This window comes from Erithacus rubecula (assembly GCF_903797595.1).
Source record: "Erithacus rubecula genome assembly, chromosome: 2".
In the NCBI taxonomy this organism is placed as follows: domain Eukaryota; kingdom Metazoa; phylum Chordata; class Aves; order Passeriformes; family Muscicapidae; genus Erithacus; species Erithacus rubecula.
Window position 1 is genome coordinate 19,962,200 of NC_136685.1, and position 24,208 is coordinate 19,986,407.

Sequence of the window (24,208 nt, forward strand, 5' to 3'; positions counted from 1 at the left end):
AAATGATATTTTTCTGACACTTGTCAGTTAATCTTGTAGTCCCTCTCCTTCCTGCTTGGTCAGTGTGGCTTATTTCAGTTCTCCAGGCCCCATGGAAGTTGTGTGATTAGCTGCTGCCATGTTAGTGTCTGTCTTCCTTATAGTTGGCTGCTGTGGCTATGTGAGGCAGTCAGCCCTGGAGGGGTGTTTTTATGAGCACTGACCTATTTACCAAACAAAGGAATCCAAGCAGTGAAATGGGAGGGAGGGGGAATGCAACCTCTGAGGAGCTTTGTGCAATTCATCAGGGTTGCCTTCTGTTCTGCAGAGGGGATTACTTTTCAGCCATGCACTTCAGCTTGGGTTTTGGTCTGTCACCATCAAGGAGATTAAGTAAAAATTTAAAAGTGAATGTGAAATATATCACCACATTACACCTTGATTTGAAGCCTGAGAAGGACAAATGCTGTGAGATGCACAGGAAAAATGGTTGTGCGGCCTGTTGCAGGATTCCGTGAATGAGAAAAGATAATCTTTCTTCTAGGATGAAAATCTGTCTCACAGTCTGTCATAGAGTTGGGCAGAAACTGTGTGGATCAGTTCAGTCACTGAAGCTCAATGCCTTGCTCTGTATAGTCAGAGACCCATGACTTGTGTCATTTGCTTTGCAGGACCCAAATAGCTCTAATTTCTCCAGATGTTCTCAGAGGGGTCCGTGCATATAAATATCTATGGTGTTTGTTTACAAACAGCAAGTCCTTTCTTCTGAGTTTCTTCTAGAGGACTTTGTCAGATCAGCAACATCCAGAGTGCTCTCTGGCTGCAGAAAGTCTTATCTTGAGGTAGTAAAAAAAGGAAACTGAGAAGTCTGTACAGTAAACCAAGGAGCAAGTGCCATGTTAGTGGGAGAGTAGGAGGTGCACAACTTCCTTTCTGGAGGGTAGTCATATTTTAGTGAGACATCTGTGTATCCATGAATTTTCACATATGAGGAAAAGACTTAAATACTTGTTAGTATTTTATGTATTTTTAAGTACTTAAAAAAATACATACTTTAATGTATTTGAACTTAAAAATATATACTTTAGTGTATTTGAACATAAACTAAAAGCAAAGTCTTGAGGTGCTGATACTGTAAAATCTACTGGGCTCTTCAATGTGACCTAGCATGGTGATTTGTGGAAATATCACAGAACACTAGGGTGTATGTGCTAGTATGTTAATTGTAAAAATAGTGCCCCTTATAATTATCCTCACTAATCCTTAATTCTATGTGTGTGAGAAGACTTGTTTTGGGACCTGTGAGATATCTGGTAAATCAAATGCTATTCTATATAGGAATGGGAGTGAAGCAGATTGCTAAATTTCTGACACCTTGTTTGCTGAGATTTTCCTTTACAGGTCTATGAACTTTTGCACAGTTATCATTGTGAAAAATTCTGCATGTGGGGTTTGCCTCTGGCTGAGTTAATATTTCCATGCAAAACATGCTTAGAAGAGGTTAAGGAAAAAGTGTGTTGTATTGTCTTTGTGGAAAAAACATAACAAAGGCCCTTTGTGATGATTGCAGACAGCCCAGCAGATGTGTTTTCTGAGTGATGTAATAGCAGAAAAGGTCAGCGCGTGTTTGACTTCCATTCACAAAAGTATCTTAGGAAAGGGAAATCACAATCTCTATATAATATAGGTGTATTGTTCCTGATATACTGTAGTCAGTTCCAGCTACTTCCTTTCTTCTAGACATTGATATACATTTCCTTTTCATAGAGTCCAGTGAAGAGTACAGGAGAGAAACAGGAAAAAGAAAATAAAAATTTGGAATTATTGAGGCAGAAAGTAGAAGAATTAATATTTTAGTAGTTCAGTAAGAATTTGGTCAGATAAAATAATGACTGAGGCAATTTTGGCCATGCACAGAACAAAAGAAACTTCACTGGTAAGAACATAGGGTGCTCTGATGTTTTTATGACTTACTTGTCTAAAGAGGCCTTATGGCACTAATCAAGTGAGCATTTTCAGAGGATTGATATCAAGGAAAATGATGAAACTGAAAGGACAGGAGGACAGTTACAACAGTGAAGGAGTAGCAAGTCATTTGACTGGTGAGGTACCTTGATGGATTTGGTAAGACTCTTGTGTCCTCTGACAAATTGAGGAAAGGAAGAATATATGGACTGTAAAATGCTGATGTCAAAGTCAGAGCTTGAGTGGATCCATGCACTGCTCTGGGTTCTCTGAAGAGTGGACTTGTGGCATGTGATTGCCACTTCAGGTGGACATTGTGAGAAATAAGCAGTGGTATTAAGCTGTTTGGGAGGACTAGAGCAGTGATACAGAAACAGAGATAAAATACTGTTGTCTTTGCAGTGTCACATAATACTCATTACCAGAAATATGTTGACATTGCTTTCTGTCTTATTTGGTATCTGATGCTGGGACCTCCAGCACCACCCTGGAAATTTTAGGAAGAGCTCTGTCAGCTGTTTAGCTTGAAGAATTTGATGCATATGGGAGAAATAATGAGTATGCATGCACAGTATAGGACATTCCTAGTTACACATTGTTTAGAAGAGCCTGAGTGTCTCATTTTTAAGTGATAAGGAATGTGCTTAACTTTTGAATTCTGTAGGTACTATTTTACTCCTCCACAGTGCTGGTTTACATACCATGTGATGGAAAAAATGTTTGTGCTCCACTGCACTAATTAACCAAGAAGTGCTGTTCCCAGGGCTGTGCTGGCAGCTCTTGTGAAACCATCAATAGTGCTGCTAAGAAAGAGGAAGCTGTCAACAAAAACGCCTGCTCAGTTCAGCTTGACTGAAAGCATAAAGGAAGGGAAGACTACCACAAACTTTGAAAAGACTTTCTGAGGAAATAAACTATATGTTATCTCATATGAAGAGCTGAGTGCACCAACTAATTACAATTGTAAAAGCACTAAATATTTAAAATATTTATAAATTAATAATAGGAAGCCTATTCTTATAAATTATTGTAAAATAGTATTACTTTCCTTCATTGGGTTTTGTGGAAACAGACCACAGAAAGATAAAATGAACATTGTTTTGAAACTTTTCATATAAAATGGGCATTGTTTTGAAACTTTTCCTATCTGATTAAATTTGAGTGAATAGAAGGATAACTAATTTTTCAAATTCATAAATCACAAGACTAATAACAAAATGCACTAATGCAAATAATGTCCTTTTACATTAAAGTCTTTGAAATATTTTATGTGCATGAGAGATCTTACTTTGGTGCAGCTAAACACAATACACAAGATACTGTTCAACACTTTCATAAACTATGGCATGTCACTTCTGGAGAAATATAACTTACAAAGAGTATTAAAAATAGTGGCATAACACAGATCTATTAATATAAAATCTGTCTTCTATGTTTTTTAAAACACTCAACTAATATGCAAATATCAGTCATCTTATATGCAACATAAATATATGACATCTAATTTCTAGAAGCCCCTGGATTCATTTCTATCTTTGACCCTGTTCTCAGATTTTGTAGACACAACTCTTTTCTGCAAACAGCTGTACCTGCAAAAAAAAAAAATAGTATGCCTTGAGATTCTGTTGGCAAAGGTTTTATCTTGGCTTGCTTCTTTTCTCTTTTGCCAGGAAAAAATAAACTTATTTTAGTCAGTTACTAGGAAAGGATTTTATACCATCAAACAAAGCTGTTCCTCATCTTTTTTGCAAGTGCTGTGACCAATTTTAAGTACCTGGATAGTGCCAGTTGTTGAAACGACTTGCATAAGCAAGTGTTGAGTCTGCAGGTGTTTACACAAGTCAGATAGAGATAATGCTTCTTTCCCCTTGGATTTTAGAAGCAATGGACACTGGATCAGACAAATAATATGAAATAGCCAGTGTCAAACATGAAGTCTGTGCAGGCAGGCATTGAACAGGGTCTGCTGAGATCTGCAGGGAGAGGCAGGGTGAGCATTATGTTTTCTTCAAAGTGTGATTTTGATTGTCTTAAACCACTTGTGAGCTAGACACAGATTTGCTAAGTAATTTTGGAGATAGATGATAAAATTCTTGGTCAGCAGAAGGAAGTCATGATCTTCCTTTTAGCCAGCAGCCTGTGGTTAAAGCATTTACAGAAGTATGTCAGATTATCAGGCTTAATCCCTTGCCTTGCTTGAGTGGTTTTTTACCCATGCTTTCCACTCTCAAGAGATTTCCCTGGCTGCCACAAAATGAGAGGAGAGAGATGCACAGGCCTTAATTTGTCCTCCTGGTGCCATTCCACTTTGGATAATTAATTAATCATTCACTGAGGCAGGGTCCAGAACACAGCTGACACATCCTTTGAATACTGCTCTAATTACCAGACCTACCTTTATTCCCCCTCATCTGTCTCAGATGCTGTCTGATCTGGAAGACAGCAATATTTGCAGGAAGACATAAAAAAGCACCAGGGAATAGCCTTATCCCATGACTAGGGTCATAGTGTGGAGTGACAGCTTTGGATTTTTCCTGGGCTGATACATCAAGTGGGGCTTCAGGGGTTTTTTCATGAAATCGTGGTAAGATGAAAGACATGAGACCTCTGTCTCACCTTCTTCATATGTCCAGTCCTACAGAACTTTTAAACTGGATTGTCAACTACTGTGTTAACACACACACCAACAGAAAATGGTTTTGTGAGAACTGAGGTTTTTTAGGCATAAATGTTGAATCAGATATTCATTACTCAGTTGGTATTTATAACATTGATAGTATTGAAATCCCCTTCTTACATTGATCAAAATTATTAATAAGGCTTAATGCTTAGTCATCTGAGATGTTACATGGAACTTCAGGGCAAAAAGGTCTAGATTAAAAAAAAAAAAAAGAAACACATTAGATGTTTGAAATTTGATTTAGGCAAAATGTGAATGAGTCCACAATTGAGATCCTGAAAATCCTTATTTTCCTGTTGTTTCAGTATCAGCTATGCTTTATATAAAATTAATGTATAGTTTGAATGTTTTTAACAGAAAGGGTTGTCTAGTTCCATGAACTTTTTGTTTTATGTTAATGTTTTTTTCAGTGTGAAAATATAACTAGGAAAGTTAACTTTTTTCTTAGCATACCTGCTCCTTTTCCAAACTCAGAGTTCTTATCCTCCAGAAAAGACAGAAAGAATGTATCAGAGTTATGCTGAGTTTATCCCTAAGAATAGTGCTATGTTAGAGATTGTTGATAAACTTCTGCAGTCAGCATCCTTTGCATGATGAAAGGTCTGACAGGCAGGTGTGCAGCTTCACTCTCTGAAGGCTTTGCACTGCCTACAGTGGTTACAGCAATCATGGGGTATGGGCAGTTTAGAATTTAATTTGTGGATAATGGGGTTTCTAAAGAATGGAAACTTTTCCAGAAGTTTGTTTGTTACTAATAGTACATATGAGTCATAGAGAACACAGTGACTTTGACATTGCTGGGAGAGTTTGCAGGCTTATAACTGGGAGCACTCTTCTCAATGCAAACTAAAATAATGAAAATTATTTTGACAGCCTGAAACTAAATATCACTTCTACAAAGATGCTGTCAGAAAAGAGCCACATCCTGAGAATGACTCAGCCAAGTTTGTATCACCCAGATGACAGGAATTTTGAGAAGTACTCCAGAACTGAGGCTTCTCATTATTGTTGTTGCTACTGTTATTGGTGAAGCAGGAAATTTTGTATCCTCATTCTCTAAGCAAATAATAGAAGATGCACTTGTTTTCAGGAGGGAAGAGAAAAAAATGTTACTTAAGTGCTTGCCTAAAGATGTGTTTACTTTGGTCTCGTCAATCAAAATTTAAGTGGTTACTGAGGTGAAACCAGTGTCAGAAAAATAGGCAACTTTTCTGCAACTTGTGCAGGAAGAAGGCTTTTTAATGAAGCAATGGTGCTTTGTGAAATATTATATCTCAGTGTAAAACCCAGTTACTTTTAATTTGCTTAGATTTTTATATTATTAATAATTCATAATGTATAGAAATATCATTTTTGAGACTATATTCAATGAGCACTTACAATATATAAACTAATATGAAAGCATTAAAATTATTATTGATATACTTTATATATACATATGTATGTATAAAATATAAAGTTACAACTGTTTCAAGAAGCTCATGTTACTGATTCCTACATTTTGGGGTAAATAATCTGCTAGTCCTTGTTTCAAAGAGGTGGCAATTGAGAGTGACCATAGCATGAAGTTCTTACCAGAACCTCACTGACTGTGCCACATACACATGCATAATTTAATTTAGATCTGGTAAATGCAGTCCAAAGAAAACACTGTGGGTTTTATAATTAGTGGAAAAGGTAAGAAAAGTGCAAATATGGCACAAGACCAAATTTTAATTTCTTCTTTTGTTTTAATTTCTGTCTTAAATGAAGCACCTAGTAGTAGCAGGAAGGTCCATTCCATCAAAATGCTCTTACAGAGTGATCTGCACTCATTAGAGCCTACAATAAAAATCTTCCTGACTACTTTGCACATGAAAGATGATTCTGTCCTAGTTAGAAATTGATTCATCTTGAAGTAAGTTGGTCATGAGCTCCCTCTAAGTTGGAGCCAATTGTGTCAGCCATGGATTTCTGGCAATCCTGAATCATCATTTAATCTTGATAAAACTTGCTCTGTTGACAAATATATGAGTACTTAGGCTTGGGTTTTCCCCTTAATGTTGTTTTATCCTTACAAATTTACCCTGGAAGCTAAAAGTAACCATACACAAATCACAGTGTAGCTTGAAGTGGCAACTTGCAGAAATTCAAGCAGTATCACCATTTGGTTGTGTATAACCTTTCTTCTTCTTCTCTTTTTTTTTTTTTTTTTTTTCTTTTGAAGATGGGACATGGAACACAGAACCTCAGAAGATAGTTAAATTGGGGGTTCTGCCTGTTAGGAGTCTGCTTGTGATGGAGGACACAATTTGGGCTGCATGTGGTGGACAAATTTTTATAATCAGCACTGTGACACACTCCATAGAGGTAAACACTTTTAAATGTATTACTCACCTATTATGCTTCAGGGTATAAATGGTAAAATTTAAAGATGAAAATCTGTTTAAGAAGCATCATGATTCAGGAAGATTTTAATTGGAAGTGGTCTGAGATCTTTTAAATGTCATTCCCTTAGTTTGTAGTTCTGCTGTTGTGTTCTCTGCTGATGTCTCATTAGACCCTGCTCCCATTTACCCACTGGTTTCTGTGAGGTGCTTGGAAATGACAGAGCATCTGGGGCAAGAGATTTTCTTGCAAATGAAATCTGAGGGAAGGCAGCAGAGAAGTGGGTGCCTATAGGAATTTCATGTTAATTTCAAAATGAGGTTTAACTAAGATACTGTCTCTATATAGTTAGATGTTACTTGTACCTTGTGATAATTTCATAATATACTTTTTCAGAGTTTTGCTTCTCGGTGGCCTACAAAAATTTTATTTGCACAAGAGCACATTCTCATGAATAGTCACACAAAAGCCAGCTTTTTCAGAATGAGAGAAGAGTGTTAAGGGTTCAAACTAACATTTGTGACCATATTTCCCAGAAAATGTTAAGCCATTATTTCTGTCAAAATTACAGCTTTCACCAAAAGGACATCTTAGTCATCCAGAGTTAAGAGTTGATGAGACATTAGAAGTTCAACCTCTTCTTCAGCCTACAACAGTGTCACTGAATTGCATGATGTTTACAGCCATGAAGTTTTTTCTAACAGGAGTCATGATGAGCTCACAGCCTCCTTCTTTGTGTGCTTTGTTGCTGCATTTTTTTCTTTGATGATCGTGTTTTCTCCCAACAATTGTCTGTTTGGTACAATTGGTTCTGTGAGTCACTGTCATGGGTTTGCAGGGAAATAGCTAACATCCTAATTTCCTCTGTCTTTTTCTGTGTTTTCTGAGATATTTGTTTCATCTAAGAAGACACTTGGGTCTTATATTCTCCCACTTTAAGGCTTATTTTATTGGTAGTTTGAATGGAATGATTAAGGAAAGATTTTGGATGAGTGATTTGCATAGGTATTTGAAATGGACTTTCTGGGAGACATGGTTGCTGTTCTACAGACTTTGGTAAAATCTCTCAGATTCTCACTAGGAAAATGGTAAGACATCAGCCAGGTTATTCCTGTGTGAGGCTGGATATGTACAGCCTGATTGCTGTAAATAAGTTTGCAAGTCTGGCCTAATTCAGTAACAAAGCTCTCCCTAAGTCAGATGGTATGGCTGCAGTTTTGGCTATGCTGGGCTGTTTTAGAGGAGGAGAACCCAGAGTCAAACAAACTTTGAGGATTAAAGAATGTTTAAAGCTTACTCTGTCATAATACAGTAAAATGTCATGGACTGCAGTGTTAAAAACAGAAGTTTGGAGACATAAAATTACAAGTACTCTACCAATATCTCTGACGTGGCAGTTTCATTTTTCAGCTGTTACTACAGATTTTCCTATAAAAGCATCACAGGAGATTTCTCCTCATTTCTCAACTAAGCCATCTGTTGTAGTCAGAGCTCAGGTTATTATAGGTCTGTTGTACACACAGTAAGTGCTGCAGCAAGCAGCATATAAGAAATGGTGTGTATGAGTTCTTTTTTCTCAATATAAATAATTTTGTTCAAGAACACTATGATTTTCTCTACATCGGGCTGAGGGTCATCTTTTTTATTTCACACAACTACTCATGGCATAGCATGTCATCTTTCTCACAGAATTGTGAACTAGTGATGATTTCCTGCTGCTTCTTTATGGGTACTAAGACATACTGATCTTTTTCTGTTTAGTTTCTCAGACTAAACAGGTCACTAATGTTTTCAGTTTTGCTGCCTACTTAGTGACCCGACTTGTTCTGATAACTTGCTAGGTTTATGTTTCCAAAAATGATCTGCTGTGTTGTCCTTACCATGTTCATTGGCAATATTGTTTCAGCATTATACATGAGGCAATTAAAACGCTGTCTACAGGAAATATTTTAACATCTGAGCTGCCTCTTCCTTACTGTGAAGGGCAGAATCTTTGCTATGTGGGGAAGCAGCAGCAAGCAAATATTTGTTCTCTCTCTGTGCTCTCTCTTGTTGAGAGTTAGTCGTAATGATTTGACTCAAGATTGTTTGCATAAACATGATCTTCATTCTGTCAGCAGGAATCCAAGTGTTGCACAGGGCTCACCTGGTTACTCTTCCCTATTCACTGAACTCCTTCATATCTCTACATCCTTAATGTGGAGATTCTCCACTGTATACTGCAATGCAGCTGCTTGCTAGTTCGTTGCTGCTGTCATGCATACATACTATGTGCTCTGCATCATGTACATTATCTGTAAAGGCAAAATTTTAAAGCCATATTTGTGCAAGTCCATGAGCATATTCAAGACTATTTTTTAAACTTGCTCTTGTGAGGCACTCTTTGCTTCATAGGTATCCCATATTTAACTCTCTCTGTGCATTTGCTAAAGTGGAAATGTACAAACTACTTTATCCTTGAAGACAATCTCATTCCATACCTCGTTGCTTTCCTAAGGTTTTTTTCTTTATTTAATAATTTTTGTAAATGAGCAGGTTTGGTGTTGTGTGTATTGGATTTTGATATTGCTTTTGCTTTTTTCCCCCCTTCTGATATGACTAAGACTCTCAATTCACTTGTTCTAATGATATGTTACTGTAATAGAATGTTTTAGGTAATGTGTTTTGTTGGCACAATGCCCCAGACTGGCACAAAGCCTCAAGATCCTTGGCAGGGCACACATGAGAAATGCATCAATTGCTGTTATATATTAATTACATGCTCTGATCTTCTTTCTGTGAAGAAGAAATTGGCCACTTAGTTTTGACCCTAGATCTGACAGTTGTATTGCTGTTGGGTACATCCAGTAGTGGTCTCTGTGCCCAGAGCAACTTGTACTCTGCAAAGGCAGTTTGTGCTCATTTCAAAGCTTCAAAAAGTGCCAGAGTATTTAATGAAATCACCGTATCATCAGTGTCATTCTATCCTAGCCTGTTTTGTCTTGTTTTTAAAACTTTGCTAACTATACAGGAGTTACACTGAAAGGTTATGGAAATGGAAGTCAATATACATGAGTGTGTGTTGCCCAAGTGCTGTAACTTCTTTAAAGCAGTGAAGACATTTGTTTGATGTTGGGGGTAATGGCACCCATTATCCTCTTCACCTGAAGCTGGAGACATTGAGATTTATCTCTTAGTACAGGTTGGTGCAAGAGGGCACTCCCTCAAAAGAAAGGCTCTGCTGTGTGCAGGAACACTGGTGAGCTGCACTGGGCTGTGGCACCCACAAACCCTTCTGCAATTTCTGTGCTGCTGTAGTTAGAATGGGAGAGACTGAGGGGAAAAAGCCAGGCTTTGAATAGAGAGGAATGTAGGTATGAAAACTAAAAGAGAAAAAGAAAATGAAATTAAATTCTTTTGCCAACAAAAGGAATGAGACATCTTTGTTCTTTTGTATCTGTATTTCTTGCTATAAAAAGAAAAGAAAAATAGAAGTAAAAGGCCAGCTCACTGGTTTTCAGGTGGACATGTAATTGAAACAGATGTCAAAGCTATCCTTTATGCAAAAATTTATGCATAAGAAGGTGCAGTTTTGGGCTATGTTCCTGTTCCATGTTAGAAGACCCTTTCAATGAGAAGAATAGTTCTTTCTACAGGTCTTGTCATGTTTGCAGTTTTATTTCAAATGGATCTGTGTGTTCCAGCAGACAGCTGTACAAATGGCAGGGCAGATTTAAGTGGGAGTATAATGAGTTGGCTGGTAAAAATGGAATGTGACAAAAATGCATGTGCAAGTTGTTTTCAGTGGCACCAACATAGTTGTCACTGTGGTTGGATCACTCCAGAGAAAAATTTTTTTACAAGCTTCTTAATTTTTCTTCTAATTTCAAAGACTGCAAGTTGCTGGTCAGTTTACTCCAGCAGCCATGGGTCTATCCCTTAGAAGTTCTCAAAAGGCAATTAGTCACCAGTGTAGGGATGTAGGAGTCTATAAACAATGTAAATATATTTTGCAATGGAACATACATGATGAGAATATCAGCAAATCTAGTCAAAAGGGCTGTTTCTGGCTCTGAAAGATGCTTTTTATGGATAAATTCTTCTGTTGGATAAATTTTATGATTTTCAAATTGTGTGTATCATTTGGTAACAAATGAATAGTGGTTACTTGAGGAAAACTGAATATAAATGTGCCCAGCAGACTTGCTTACCTTACATTCTGCAGTGTTATTATTCAAAGAATCAAAAGGAAATATAGTAACACTCAAAAACTGAGCCACTGCTTGACAGCTGAAGAGAAAATTCTGTTCATTTACTAAAAACTGAACATTGGAAGAATTACATAACAAATGAAAAACACAGAAGATAATTCCCATTCTCTTTAAACAGAAATTTCTCAATGAAAATAATAATTTCTGAAGTAATAAAGTATGAAAAAAAAATTAAGACTAAACATAATACCAAAACTTATGGTTTGTGGAAATTCTAAATTTTTATTCTTTGTCTCTGATCTTAGCCTGTTACTTGAATTTTGATGGAAAATTTCAACATATATATTTCAATATATCTATAACACTATTATATTTAAATTTTAATTTAAAAAAATACCAAAATGTAACTCTTAATTGTAATGCCTAGAAAATTTAAGTGTATTTCACAAGGAAGGAGGAGGTACTTCTACATTTTATCTGCAAATGTAATAAAGAGTATATATTACATTAAGTGAATATTAGAGCACTTATTACTTCCATACCCCTCAGTGAGAGATTTTTATCCAAGGAACAATTAGCCATTTATTTAGGTAAGTAAGTTTTGTGTTTATCAGACTGAGTTTCTGATAACAGCTGGCACAACAATAAAAGGCTGTGTTCAACTTCAGAGACAGTCTTCTTACAAGACAAAACTAGAGGGAAAAATCCCTCCTTCTTGCTAATGATTAAGAAACTTTACTACAGCTTTATATCACATGTTAATAGAGACAGAGAGAGACACTTCTGCCTTCCTCAAGCCAGGCTGTAATTGACACTAGGCAAGGAAAAAGGTCTATCTTTAAAGTGTTTTGTTACTTACATATAGAAAGAGGATTTTGCCTTTTATAATGAGAAGCATCAATTCTTTCAAGGACAGGAAAACAAAATAGATAATACTTGTGAAATTCAGAAGCATCAAAAACCAAACCACAATATTGAGGCTGACATTGTTATGTGTGTAATTGAGCAAATAGTTGTGTGTTTATATTCTTAAACACTATCTAAATATTACTTTTTATTACATTCTATTATTCTTGTTATGAAAAGATCCCTTGGCAGAACAAAAGAAAAGTGTTTTTTTATTGATGAAATAGATGTTCTGCTACAGATAAAAGTACAGCTGTGGTAGTTTTCCCAAAGGAAATACAAAAAAGAAATACAAAATCCTTTTAAGCTGGAGCTGTTTTGGCCTTGCCAGCCCTTATCATGCAATATTTTTAAAAAACAGAAAATCAGAGTTGCTCTGTTGTTAGACGGAACCTTGGCTCAAGAGCCAAGACTCCTTCTATACTAATGATGATATATTTCCAGAAAAAGTCCCAGGGAAATTAACACATCATATGTGGCTATCAGAACAAATCCTGAGCAAGACAGAGGAAGCTGTGTCCTTGTCAAAGAGGGTGAAGATACAGTGCCTACACTGAAAAGCTGATAAGAAAGGTGGAGTGATATGCTGACTGCATCTTCCCACAGAGCCCTTGTTTTTCTTGCAGAACCATTTTGAAGCCCATCAAGAGGAAGGGATGGTAATCTCTCACATGGCTGTGGCTGGAGTGGGAGTCTGGATTGCCTTCACATCTGGATCTACTCTTCGGCTCTTCCACACAGAGACACTGAAACACCTCCAGGATGTTAACATTGCCACACCTGTTCACAATATGTTGCCAGGTAGCTGAATTGCATCATTGGTAACATTTTTGTTTTATCACTGTTGTTCTCCAACGCTGTAGATTAGGCCAGAATCAGAAGCTTCATCTCGGACTTTGATAAGTGTCTCCTGAGTATTTGCTTTAGTAAGTTATAGTCCATCTCCTGCCCAGGTGAGGTGTGCAGTGAGCTGGTTGAGTAACAGCTCTCCTCAGAGGTTATGGAATTAGATAGATAAGTAGGTGGATTCTTCTGTTTGATCATATTGTGTGACTGTGAAACAGACAATGTAATCTGTCATGAAAATGTGTTTACTTTGCAGAGATTAGCATTTGCTTTTGGAACCCTAGAATCAAGTACATGATAGAATCATTTTGCCTAGGATCTGGACCAAAAAACCACGTGCTTAATTTTAGTTGCATCAGTAGATCCAGGGAACTCAGCTGAACCACTGACATGCTGCCATTTCAGAGTGTGTTCAGTGTTTTGCTGACCAGAGCTCTTAATTTGTTGAATTAAATGGTTAGTCTTAAATCTAACCTGTGGTTGTTAGGATAAAATTTTACAAATCAAAGCTCTTTAGATGTTTTAAGATGAAGCTATTCAATAGGCAGTTGAAGTGGCTAGTATCAGTTTAGCAAGTGAGTGACAAGGACCTCAGCATCAGTAAACACATCAGGTGGGAGCTGGGGCAGTGCTGGGAGCAGACAGAAGAGTGGTACTGGCATGGCTGAGCAGGAGGTATCCATGAGTGGACAAACATTCTTTCTGTCTCTCCCTGTTTGTAGATTGGAATAGACCAAGCTTCTGCAGTTCTTATGAGCAATGTGTGTGCCAGCTTTATTGCTTAGTTTTTCTAGATGAAGCCAGTTCTTCCCACACAGATTTTATTTATATTCTCACAGGAGTTAGGTATGAATCTTACATCAAAAATGTTTCACTCTTTCAGTCTCTGTCTTCTTACCTTATTTTCTTTCAGATGCCATTAGCGTTGCAATAAAATTCTGTTATAAATTGTGTCCGTTTGTCATGTTCTAGACAGGGTGCTTTTTTCATGTGGTGTTTGACCATAGCTCCAGCACTGAACAGCAGCAGATCACCTGCCTTTAAATAGATAATTTGATTGGATTCATCAGAGTTGTGCAAAGAAGTCAAGATCAGTTGTAAAATGATTAACTTTTTTTATGTTCTGCAGTACATAGCAGGGGGGAAAAAGGGAAGTAAGACCTCCCTTTTATGTATTTTCTGCATATAGAAATATTTTGAAATTCAGCCTTGTGTTCATTGCCATGGCAATAAAACTATTGATATAACATACTATTATATTTATAAAAGAATTTTAGCTAATTACAGCTCCTTGGTGTCATTCTTACCCATTTTAGTTCCTTTTTTTTTCTCAGTGTCTTCACAGAAAGCACACCAGTGAATGGAAATGGGAGTTTATTTCAGGAGTAGGACATTATTACAGCAGATGTTCAAAGGGAGACTCCTTTCTAAAAATGAACTGAATTTCAATTATTTAGCAGCAGCTCTCAGGCCTCTTTATATGATCTCAAAAATGCAACAACAAAAAAAGTTAAAAGACAGAGGTTTGCATAATAAAGCAGCATAAGGACTAAAGCAGCAGTTTCAGAACGAAAAGGAGCTAAAGAATAAGTCAAGTTCTGTGTAGTCTATAATGAGATAAAAAAGGATAAAAAACTGACAGGGAAACTGAATGACAACATGCTGAAATAGCTGTTTATTTATAATATATGTAGCTGCCTTCATGAAACATTTTTATGATGTTTAGTTTTAAAGGAAACAGCTCTGTTAGCTTTCTGAAATTCAACTGAAGTTCCTTAATATGCAGAAATAGCAGATAAGTAAAAATTCAAGTGGTGTTGAAATGACAGAAGAAATTGGTATAAAAGCATTGCTAAGAGTCTTAAGAAGAGAAATTTTGAAAGACAAGATTTCTATATAATTTGAAGAAGCTGGACTTTTCCCAGGATTTTAGTAGTAACAATATGTAATACTGGCCTGTTAGGTTCTCTAGAGATGTCATCTGAGTCTTCATTTCAAGTAATGTAAATAAGAGGAATATTGCTTCATTAAGTTGATGAATTTTTGCTGTTATAAGAAAAAACTTACTGTCACTATTAAGAATGATTACTGTGAGTTACAGTACTGTACTTAAAAGATAACTACAGTAACTAAACAGTAGGAGGGTCTCATAACCTTAATAATGTGTTTTCATAGCACTAAATTTTCCCAGTCTTGTTCTTAGGAGAAGACAGTTTAAAATATCACAGCTCTTTGTCTTGTAAAGGACAGACTCACAGGGGAGTGAAGTAGCACAGAAGTTGATTGCCTTATGATTTGGTGAAGCTTAGTAATGCAAAAAAACTGACTGTGTCTGTGCAGATTCTTTTTGCTGGAAGTAATTTTAAATCTGTGGCAGTCCACTTCTGAATATTGGAGATTGGAAGGCTCTCACTTTCTGGAACTATGGAAAGGTTGAGTGTAGGAATGCAGGACTGAAAATGAAACCAGGATCACAGAGGTGACTGTGGGATAGACATACAGTCTAGACTGATCTGCACTACCTTTGCTTCATATATCATCAGAAATATTTCTTAATAATGTATAACAAGATTTTATTCTGTAATGAAAGACCAAATGCCATGTACAAAAGGAAGAGAATGGTTGAGAGGAAGAACATAATCACTGTTACAGATCCAGCTATTTCACTGTCTAGTTCACTGTGGATTCACAGTACAGCTGGATTGCTTTTAAGAAGCCCAAGCACTTCTCTGTTATCTTAACAGAGGGCATACTGGGCAGCAGAGAAATCTGTTAACATTTGAAGACAAATACACACACTTCACTAGTACAGCATACATCATTTAGCAAGTTTATACTTAAATGTAAAATCTGTAGCTGAAGGATCAATAAAGGCACTTTTTCACCAGCCTTTGTCATAGCTCATACAAAAAAAAAAAAAAAAATCATACTGTACATGAACAGACCACTTGTTTTTTCATAGTCATGGTCAGTATTTTATTAAAGAAGATCCTTAAACATATTTTTTCTCTCAGCTATAAAATAATTTGCCCTTTTAAGGAGACTACTGTAATTACTGTGACCTTGATACTTGCTCATGTGGATGATGACAGGGTACCTGTTTAATGAAGAGATTATTTCTGCTTAACTTGCTGTATTCTGTTTATATCCATATATCCTCTAATGGCATGTGTGTTTCCTGGAAACAGATGGCAAAAGCAAAGGAAAAAAAGTATCATTTCCTCTCTAAGGAAAACCAACTCTACTATGAGGCTTTACAGCTTGTTTTTTTCCCTCTCTGCCAGGTTCTGACCATACAATGCAATTGCTTTGTGATCACTGCTGGGAAGTGATAATAAGATGAAGAAACTTTAGGTCAGCCCAATACATCTGTGCAGTGGGCTGGTTTTTTGCATTGTAAGAGCAGCAGGGCCATGTAAAGGATACAGCAATGTCCTTGCACCTGTTTGGGGTTGAATTCAGATCTGTGAGGATTTATCTAGCTCTGATGTAATAGACACCTGAGAAGGGTGAACACAGAGCAGACCTTACACTTAATTATTGGCTTCAGTTCTTGTAAAGTCAAGATCTTGGTCAGATTATTTTACAGGTTTTAGGAACAGTGTGATCTAAAAGTTGCTATGTAAAGAGGAGTATTTTAATGGTTTTGGAATATGTTTATACTTTTCCCTTCTTAACTTGTTAATTTGTCTGCTTATTGCATAATACATTCTGGGGATTTTGATTGACTATTTCTCTCTGAATTTGAAATATATCAAAATAAAAAATCAGAAAATAACAAAGATAAGTATGATTTCAAACCTTGGCTAGCACATAAATTAATATTTTAAGTTTGTTTTTTTAAAATCTATATATATGTATATGTGTTTTTTTAGTTGCTTTATGTTATTTCAGAGTGCCTTCTCAGATGCAGATGTTTCCTGCTTTGCCAAGATTTCACATCAAACAATTTTTGTTTTGACCTCACTGTAGCTGTTTCATGCTTTAGGTTGTGCTCAGTGTTTAAGAGTCTAAGTTGCTGGCTGATAATTTGCTGTTTTTTCCTATGGAAACAATAACACATATGTGCCAGGTAAAAATTATTGTCTAAAAGTTGTTTCAGGTTTGGAGTATGAAATCATGAATTTAATGTTATCTTTTAAATGCTTAAAAAGCATTGAAGTTCTGTTGTTTAAAAATAGGAGCATCTTGCTTCTGCATGGGATTGAGAGGCAACAGTGTACTTGGAGCCTTTGATAATACTAAAAATTAAAATATTGCACTCAAGTATTTGTGTAGTTTGTAAAACAAACTCTAAGTAAACCTTAGCTTGCACTTGCTGTGGTACAACTGGTAGGAGAGGACTCACACATTGTAAATAACTTGAGCAAGCCTGAGCTCTAAATCACAAATTCAAACACTGATTTTTGAAAACTCCAGAACACAGAGGTGTTTGGGCATTACTGTTGGGACTTTTGTGCTGAAAGAATGCCTTTGTGTTCTTTGTTTTGAAAACTAAATTAATCGCATTAATATCTCAAAAAAGTCAAAACAAAAAAATCCTTTAACAACAAACCCATTGAAAGGGCAAACTTCAAAAGATTTGTAATTTGTGTACAAGCATAAACACCTATAGTTCATGGAACTCAATGTAGGAGTCTGCACAAGTAGATGGAGCTTTTTAAACTTACTTGTTCTTGTTACACCTGACCAGGATAGCCTAATCATTGTGCCTTTAGGGTGTTGTAGGATGTGCTTTTAGGTAGACAGAACTTGGATTCCAGATCTGACCCTATGTGAGCTTCTTAGAATATATCATTGCTGGGTTAATACTTTGGTTTTGTAAAGTTCTGTGAGTAAAGACTTGTACTGTGGACTGCCTCCTATTTTCCAGTCAAGTGCTTTGGGCAACTGTCAAGCTGCTCCTTCCCTGCTTTCCCAGTGAGTCTGTAATTCGTATATTCTTGGATGTCAATTAGCTCAGCTTTGAAGGACAAGACAGAAAATACATCCATTTGTAAAACACCATAATTAAAATCCATCTCCAAAGTGCTGAACATGAGGGTTCACTCAAGTTGAATCAAACATAGAATTCAAATTCTTGACCTACTAATGAAGTGATTCACAACTTGAGAGCTATGATGATGGAATGACTGCTTTCTTGCATGTAGAGTTAATAATAAATCCAAGATTGTATATGTTTTGAACCTGAAACTCTTTGAGCTTTGAGCAGAGTCTAAATGCTCCTCCTCATAAACTTGGGCAGAAGTTTGGGCCCATCAGTTTCCATTTCTGAAACTTGTCAAGGCCATTTTGAAAATTCATCTAAACTGGATCAAATATATTTTTAGTCAGCATTGCCAGCAAAAATTACATTGTTTTCATTAGAAAAATTGAAATCCCGTAAATATTGCTGTAGAAAAAGCATATAATCATAGAGCAAGAATCAGAGAGTAGTTTTGATTGGAACTTAGTCCTGGGGCTGTCTTGTTCATCCTTCAAGAAGGCTGGATTGGACCTGGTTGTTCAAGGTCTTGTCCAGTCAAATTTTTAGTACTTTTGGATAGGATGGAGATCCCACCACCTCTCTGAGCAGCCCATTGCAGTCTTTGACCACCTTTGCAGTGATGCAGGTTTCCCCTGCATAGAATACAATTTTCCCATACTCTAAATTTGGGCATGTTGTATCATGCACTCTGCACATGTGGATATAATCTGCCTTCTGCACATCCTTCTATCAGGTAGGTGCAGACAGCAGTTTCTGTAGTATCTCCAGTCCCCTGATCATTTTGGTTGCTTTCCATTGCAGTTCTTCCAATATGCCAATGGCATTCTTGTGTGTGGGGACCCAAACTTAGACAGGTGGATACAGCACTGCTGATCTAGTTTCACTGATTAAAAACTAGGAGAAAAAAGTAATTGTGAGCAGGCTTGAGTCTTGAGTATAGAATGTTGCTGAGTATGGTGAAGTGAAATGCCTTTCAGTTTTGTTACTGGGAATATACAAACATAGCCTATTCATAAAAGCATGTTTGTAGAGACAGTCTGTGTCTACTTTTAGATGCTGTGGTTCAGAGATTTGGGGCAGAATATTTTAGAAGTTTGGTAATATTTAAATTGTCATGTATGTAAAGTGTAATGCCATAATCCAGCAAAATATTTGCTGAATTGAGATGGTACAGCTGAAGTTGCTTTGATCTAGGCAAAGGTCATGACTGTTCAGTAACGGAGCATTGCTAAACTCCACAGGGCAGCAGCGTGTGTCTGTGACCAGCCTCCTGGTGTGCCATGGGTTACTGCTGGTTGGAACAAACCTGGGTATAATAGTAGCCTTACCAGTGCCACGCTTGCAGGGGATTCCCAAAGTAACTGGTGAGTGGAATTTCTCAAACAGATCGAGTACTGAAGATGTCACTTCTCTTCTGCCAGTAACTTAAGTGAACCTGCCAAATTATATGTATTGTTTAGATAAAACTGTGTGATGAAATTATACTTGTTCTTTCCAAACTTTATAGTATTATACACATACTTGTCTAGTTTTGTCTCACTTGTTTGAGAGGGGACAACTGTTCTTCTTTAAAGGACAGGCATTAATCCTGTCGGGTTACAGCCAAATATCCGGGGATGAGAAAAGAATGCAGGCACTCCTTTTTCCAGATTTAGGGAAAATAGGTGCATTAGGTTTAGAGACACAGGTACTGAAAAATGAACAGGTTGTCTAACTTGTTTTTGAATAAATTGGTTGTGTTCCCTTTTTCCCAAACTGGAGATATGGAATATAGGAGAGTATATATTTCATTTTTTTAACAGTGATCAAGGTTTTTTCATTCTGGAGAGAAGTATTTATGAATTACTTTCATATTACCCCATTTGAAATACAAACACACCAATGCTGCTGCATTGCTATACAAATGCTTAAGATACTAGCAGAAGCAAGCTTTAAAAAGTGTGTTTAATAGGGGCTTTTCCCCAGTGTTTTGGATTCAGAATTCTGCTCAAGCTTCTGTGTTGCAGAGGGAAGCTGGCAGATTTTATGAGGCAAGCTGTTTGCAGCTTCCTCCAGGGGGAAAAAAAAGCTTATGTAACTTCACAAAATGAAAATGAAATCCTCTGTGTTCAGCAAAATACGCAGCAATAATCTGGTATGACACAGGATAAAGGCTTTGTAAAAGTCTGGAACCTCTCTTAGGTGAAAATAAATGGAATTGCAAGAATATGCATAGTTGCAGAATCAAAAAATCTCTCATTCTTCCATTTTCTATTTTTATTATTTTGGTTTATGTATTTGGTATATATTCTTGCATTTATCTGGGATCAAGATTTGTCAGATTTCATAGATCTATCAACATTAAATTTAGAGATCTGTTTTTATAGTCTTTGATAACTGTATTTTGAGTTTAAAAACTGTGGCTTTTCCCCATTATGTTTCCAATAGCAATAATTCATCTTTATATGATTCTACTTCCTGTAAAAGCAGAATGTGTTTTCTTATAACATGAAATGCATTTGGAACTTAGGGATGGATGTAATGATTTATAAGGTTTGTGGGCTTTTCCCCTTGCTAACCTAGCTCTTTTTCATATTTTAGTTTCTTGGTAGATGTAATTTTTTTTCTCCCTTCTTCTGCTGTAAAAGGCACATCTATTGATATTCTTACAGCTTCTCAATTTGGCCATGTGCAATTTCTTTTGCATGCATTCAAATGATTTGCACTGTGTAAATCTTCCTTGTACCACCAATATCCCACAGATTAAATACTCTAAAAAAAAAAAGATTGTTCACTCAATTCCTTATGAATCTGTAATGATAACTAGGAAATCAGAAGGATGAGTTTTAGTTCCTCATGTACAGTGTATATGAGTCTGTTGCAATGAAACAGATGTTCTTATACTGTCCTGGAGAGGTACAGAAGAATAGGATTTATTTGGGGTACACAAAATATGTGGGAATTACTGGAGAAAACTCAGTGTTACATTTGTGTTGATGCCATCTAAAATGTCAGCAGTATTTCTGTGCTCATGCTCATGTAGTGAGAACAGAGCACAAAAATACATCATCTAAAGTTCGTATGCCATATTTCAGCTGATTTATTAGTCCTAAAACACTTGTGGTAGAACATTATTTTTGTAATTCTTTTTTTTCTGTAAATAATGTCCACACAAGGCAAAAGACTGGATGCATATAATAGGGCTTTAAAAGTTATGCTATTCTGAGCAAATTTCATGAACTAATTATGGTAGAACACTGTGGTCTGAGAAATTATGTTCTTTAATTGTGTCTTTTCTTTTGGCTCCAGGAAGAGGAATGGTGTCATACCATGCACACAATAGCCCAGTCAAGTTTCTTGTAACAGCTACATCTATAAACAAGAAGAACAGAAACAAATTGAGGAACAGCCTCCCCCCTGGCTCAGAATCTAAGGACGATGACCAAAAGAACATTCTGCACAGTGAAAGACCAGGCTCTTCCCTGAGTAACACTCAGGACACTGCAGTCTGGCTGGGGGATTCAATAGGGTCCATTGCACAAAGAAGTGACTTGTCATCATCTTCTGGATCCCTTACTTTGTCTCATGGATCAAGTTCCCTAGAACACAGACCAGAGGACAGTAACATTTATGAGCTTTTGAAGGATCAAAATATCTCATTCAAAAGTAAAAGACAGAAATCTAAGAAAATGAAAGCAAGTTCAGTATTAGTAATTTCTGGTGGCCAAGGACACAGAAGAGTGAACAAGAAGACCAAACAGCAGCGACAAGATGAACTAGTGTCTTCAGTGATGGTCTGGCAAATCCCACTATTAAATGTCTAACTGAACTAAATCCAATATTGGCTTTGCTATTAAAAAAAGTGTAACATCCTTTTGTGGCTAATGCCAGTTTAGGACCCAAGCGGATAGACTTTATACACCTGGGAGCAATTTCAGTAGGCTTGGATCACAGGATTAAGGGTGCAAGACAGTCTTCACTTACTTAGAACATTCTTCAGTGTTGGAGTATTGGAAAATGTTTAGCTATTGGTGCTTTGATTCTTAGTAAAAAAGGAACTGTTAGGGACTTTTAAATGGTTTTAGAATCTCTTACCTTATTTATACTCACATTTATAAATACCTTAATTATGTTCTATAGCACTTAGGGAAGGTGGGGAGGATATGCCATGTTTCATGCTGGTTTCTGCGTACATAAATCAGTTGTTCCTACTTTTTCCAAACTGACATATTGCATGGAACAGTAGATTTTAACAAATTAGCAAATATTTTTAAATAAGTAGTTTAATGTGAGCTAATATTAATTTGGCAAGAACTATAATATTTTAAACTTCATTCCACAAACCAGAGTTTGGCTGGGGCAAAATGGCTAAATTAATTAATTGGTATCTGTTTATTTCAACATAGAACATAGATTTTTTAAAACACTAATTTCTAATGGTCAGTATTATTAGAAATGTTGCAGTACAAAAGGCACGTTAATTTTCTTGGTAGGTGCAATGTGTATGTGACTTGTTTTTGTTATACAGAAAGTTTCAAGGATGGCTTTGGGAAAAGAGAAAATGCAGATACAGGACACCTGTGCATTATAGAGCTGCTAACACATCCTCCCTCTGCAACTCAATATCAAAGTTAAATATGGATTGTAACATTTTTAAGGAGGCATGCACATCCAGTAAATTAATAATGAAGTTATTAAGCAAGTCATTAATCTGGAAGATATATACTAATATAGGAATATTTATAGGAATGCCAAGTAATCACTGTAAGTCAAACGTTATCTGAGTTGTGCTGTGTCCCCAGGCAAGCATCTATCAAATAAAGTCACAGTGCAACAGCAACAGCAGAGATATGGTCATATCTGAGTGGCAAGCACTTCTTTTCACCCAGTTTCAGCAAAGCACGGTCCTGTAAATGGGTATTGGGAAAGTGGGATTCCCTCATGGGCAAGTTGTTGCTTTGGTACTGTTAAAAGGATGAATTCTAAATAGGGATCTAATCAATGTTTTATTAATTAATTGATGTATTTCCAGAGGAAACTTTGAATTTGGGATTTGTACTGAAATCACCTGTTGCACTAGTCTATTAACATGTGAAATACAAGACAAAGGCTTCAGCTCATAAAGACATTGCTGGAAATGGTGATGAGACACATCCTTCAGTCAAAATCTGTTTAATGCAGGTAACTTGTTGAATAGTCACTGGGATCATTCTTTTCCTTCATCAGTAGACTGAAATACAGAGAAATTAGAATGATTAAATTTCAGTTTTATTTAGAATGCTAATACTGTCCATCAATTCAGTAAAATGACATTTAAGTGTATGTGAAGTAGAACATTTATCAGATGCATTGACTAGAATAAAATAAAACTTCTGGCTACTTTGGTACCATTTTTATCCAGTAAGTGGGTGATTTGTCCTGATATAGTTTCTGCTATTTCTAATTCAAAGCATTGATTCTACTATGTTTTGTTTCAATCTGCCCAGTTTAAATCACTATCAACCATAATGGCAGTGTTTCTCAGCATGTGCCATTTCAAGGCAAACAGTACTAGAGACTGAGGCATTTTGTTGGATATAATAGTAGGGTTGGGGTTTTTAAAATGTTGCTGAATTTTATTTTCTTAATTTTGCAGCAGATTTGTGTATGTCTAAAATTTTCAGTCTTGCCTGCTTAAAAAAGCAAACCTCTGTCAAGGTGACCCAAAAATCTGTGTGTAGGCTGACTGAGCAAGTTTGATAGAGCACTGGGCTAACATCAGGTCGTCCCTGATGCCTGACACCAGTGAGTGGGACAGAGGGAATGCTGGTGAAGGCAGTCTTTTCCTGCTAAGTGGCACCAAAAGTGTGCTAAGTGGCTTTTCAAAATCAGATATGCATCCTATTTCAGAGGCTTTGCCTACATCCTTTATTGATCCATAATATCATGGATTTCAATGAGTCACAAAGGGTACTTGTTTCAGATGGGATTGTAGGCTTAGGGTCTTCATTACTGTTTTCTGCTTTTATTCTATGTCTTTTGCTGTGTGTCTTGCAACTTCAGTTGGGTTTTGTCAGTGTTGGCATAGGCTTAGTGTTGGCTTGAGTCCTGGTACGGGGGAAAAAAAGGAAAAAGCAGACTGCCTCTAAGCCAGGCAGCTGGCAACATTTTCCCCGACTTTTCTTCTTCTCCCTGACCTACTGCCTAGGCTCCCCTGGCTTGAGAGATCAAAGCCAGTTTGATTTTCTGTACTCTTCCATAGCTATGGCCCCGGGAGCTGCTCTTTGCCCACTGTGTGGAAGCATTACATTGTACAGTTTAATGTATGTA

At 36.7% G+C, this 24,208-nt stretch overlaps 1 protein-coding gene across 5 annotated transcripts in view; it reads left to right on the forward strand.

Moving 5' to 3' along the window:
- The window catches only part of ARHGEF10 (Rho guanine nucleotide exchange factor 10), a 105,320-nt gene extending 82,203 nt beyond the window's left edge, over positions 1 to 23,117 (forward strand). For all 5 annotated transcript variants that reach the window (XM_079297951.1, XM_079297950.1, XM_079297954.1 and 2 more), the window contains 4 exons: positions 6,831 to 6,973; positions 12,714 to 12,888; positions 19,162 to 19,284; positions 21,209 to 23,117. In XM_079297951.1, the coding sequence (XP_079154077.1) occupies positions 6,831 to 6,973; positions 12,714 to 12,888; positions 19,162 to 19,284; positions 21,209 to 21,723 (956 nt within the window). In that variant the 3' untranslated portion in view covers positions 21,724 to 23,117. The remainder of the gene's footprint in view (positions 1 to 6,830; positions 6,974 to 12,713; positions 12,889 to 19,161; positions 19,285 to 21,208) is intronic.
- Positions 23,118 to 24,208: the final 1,091 nt, after the last annotated feature.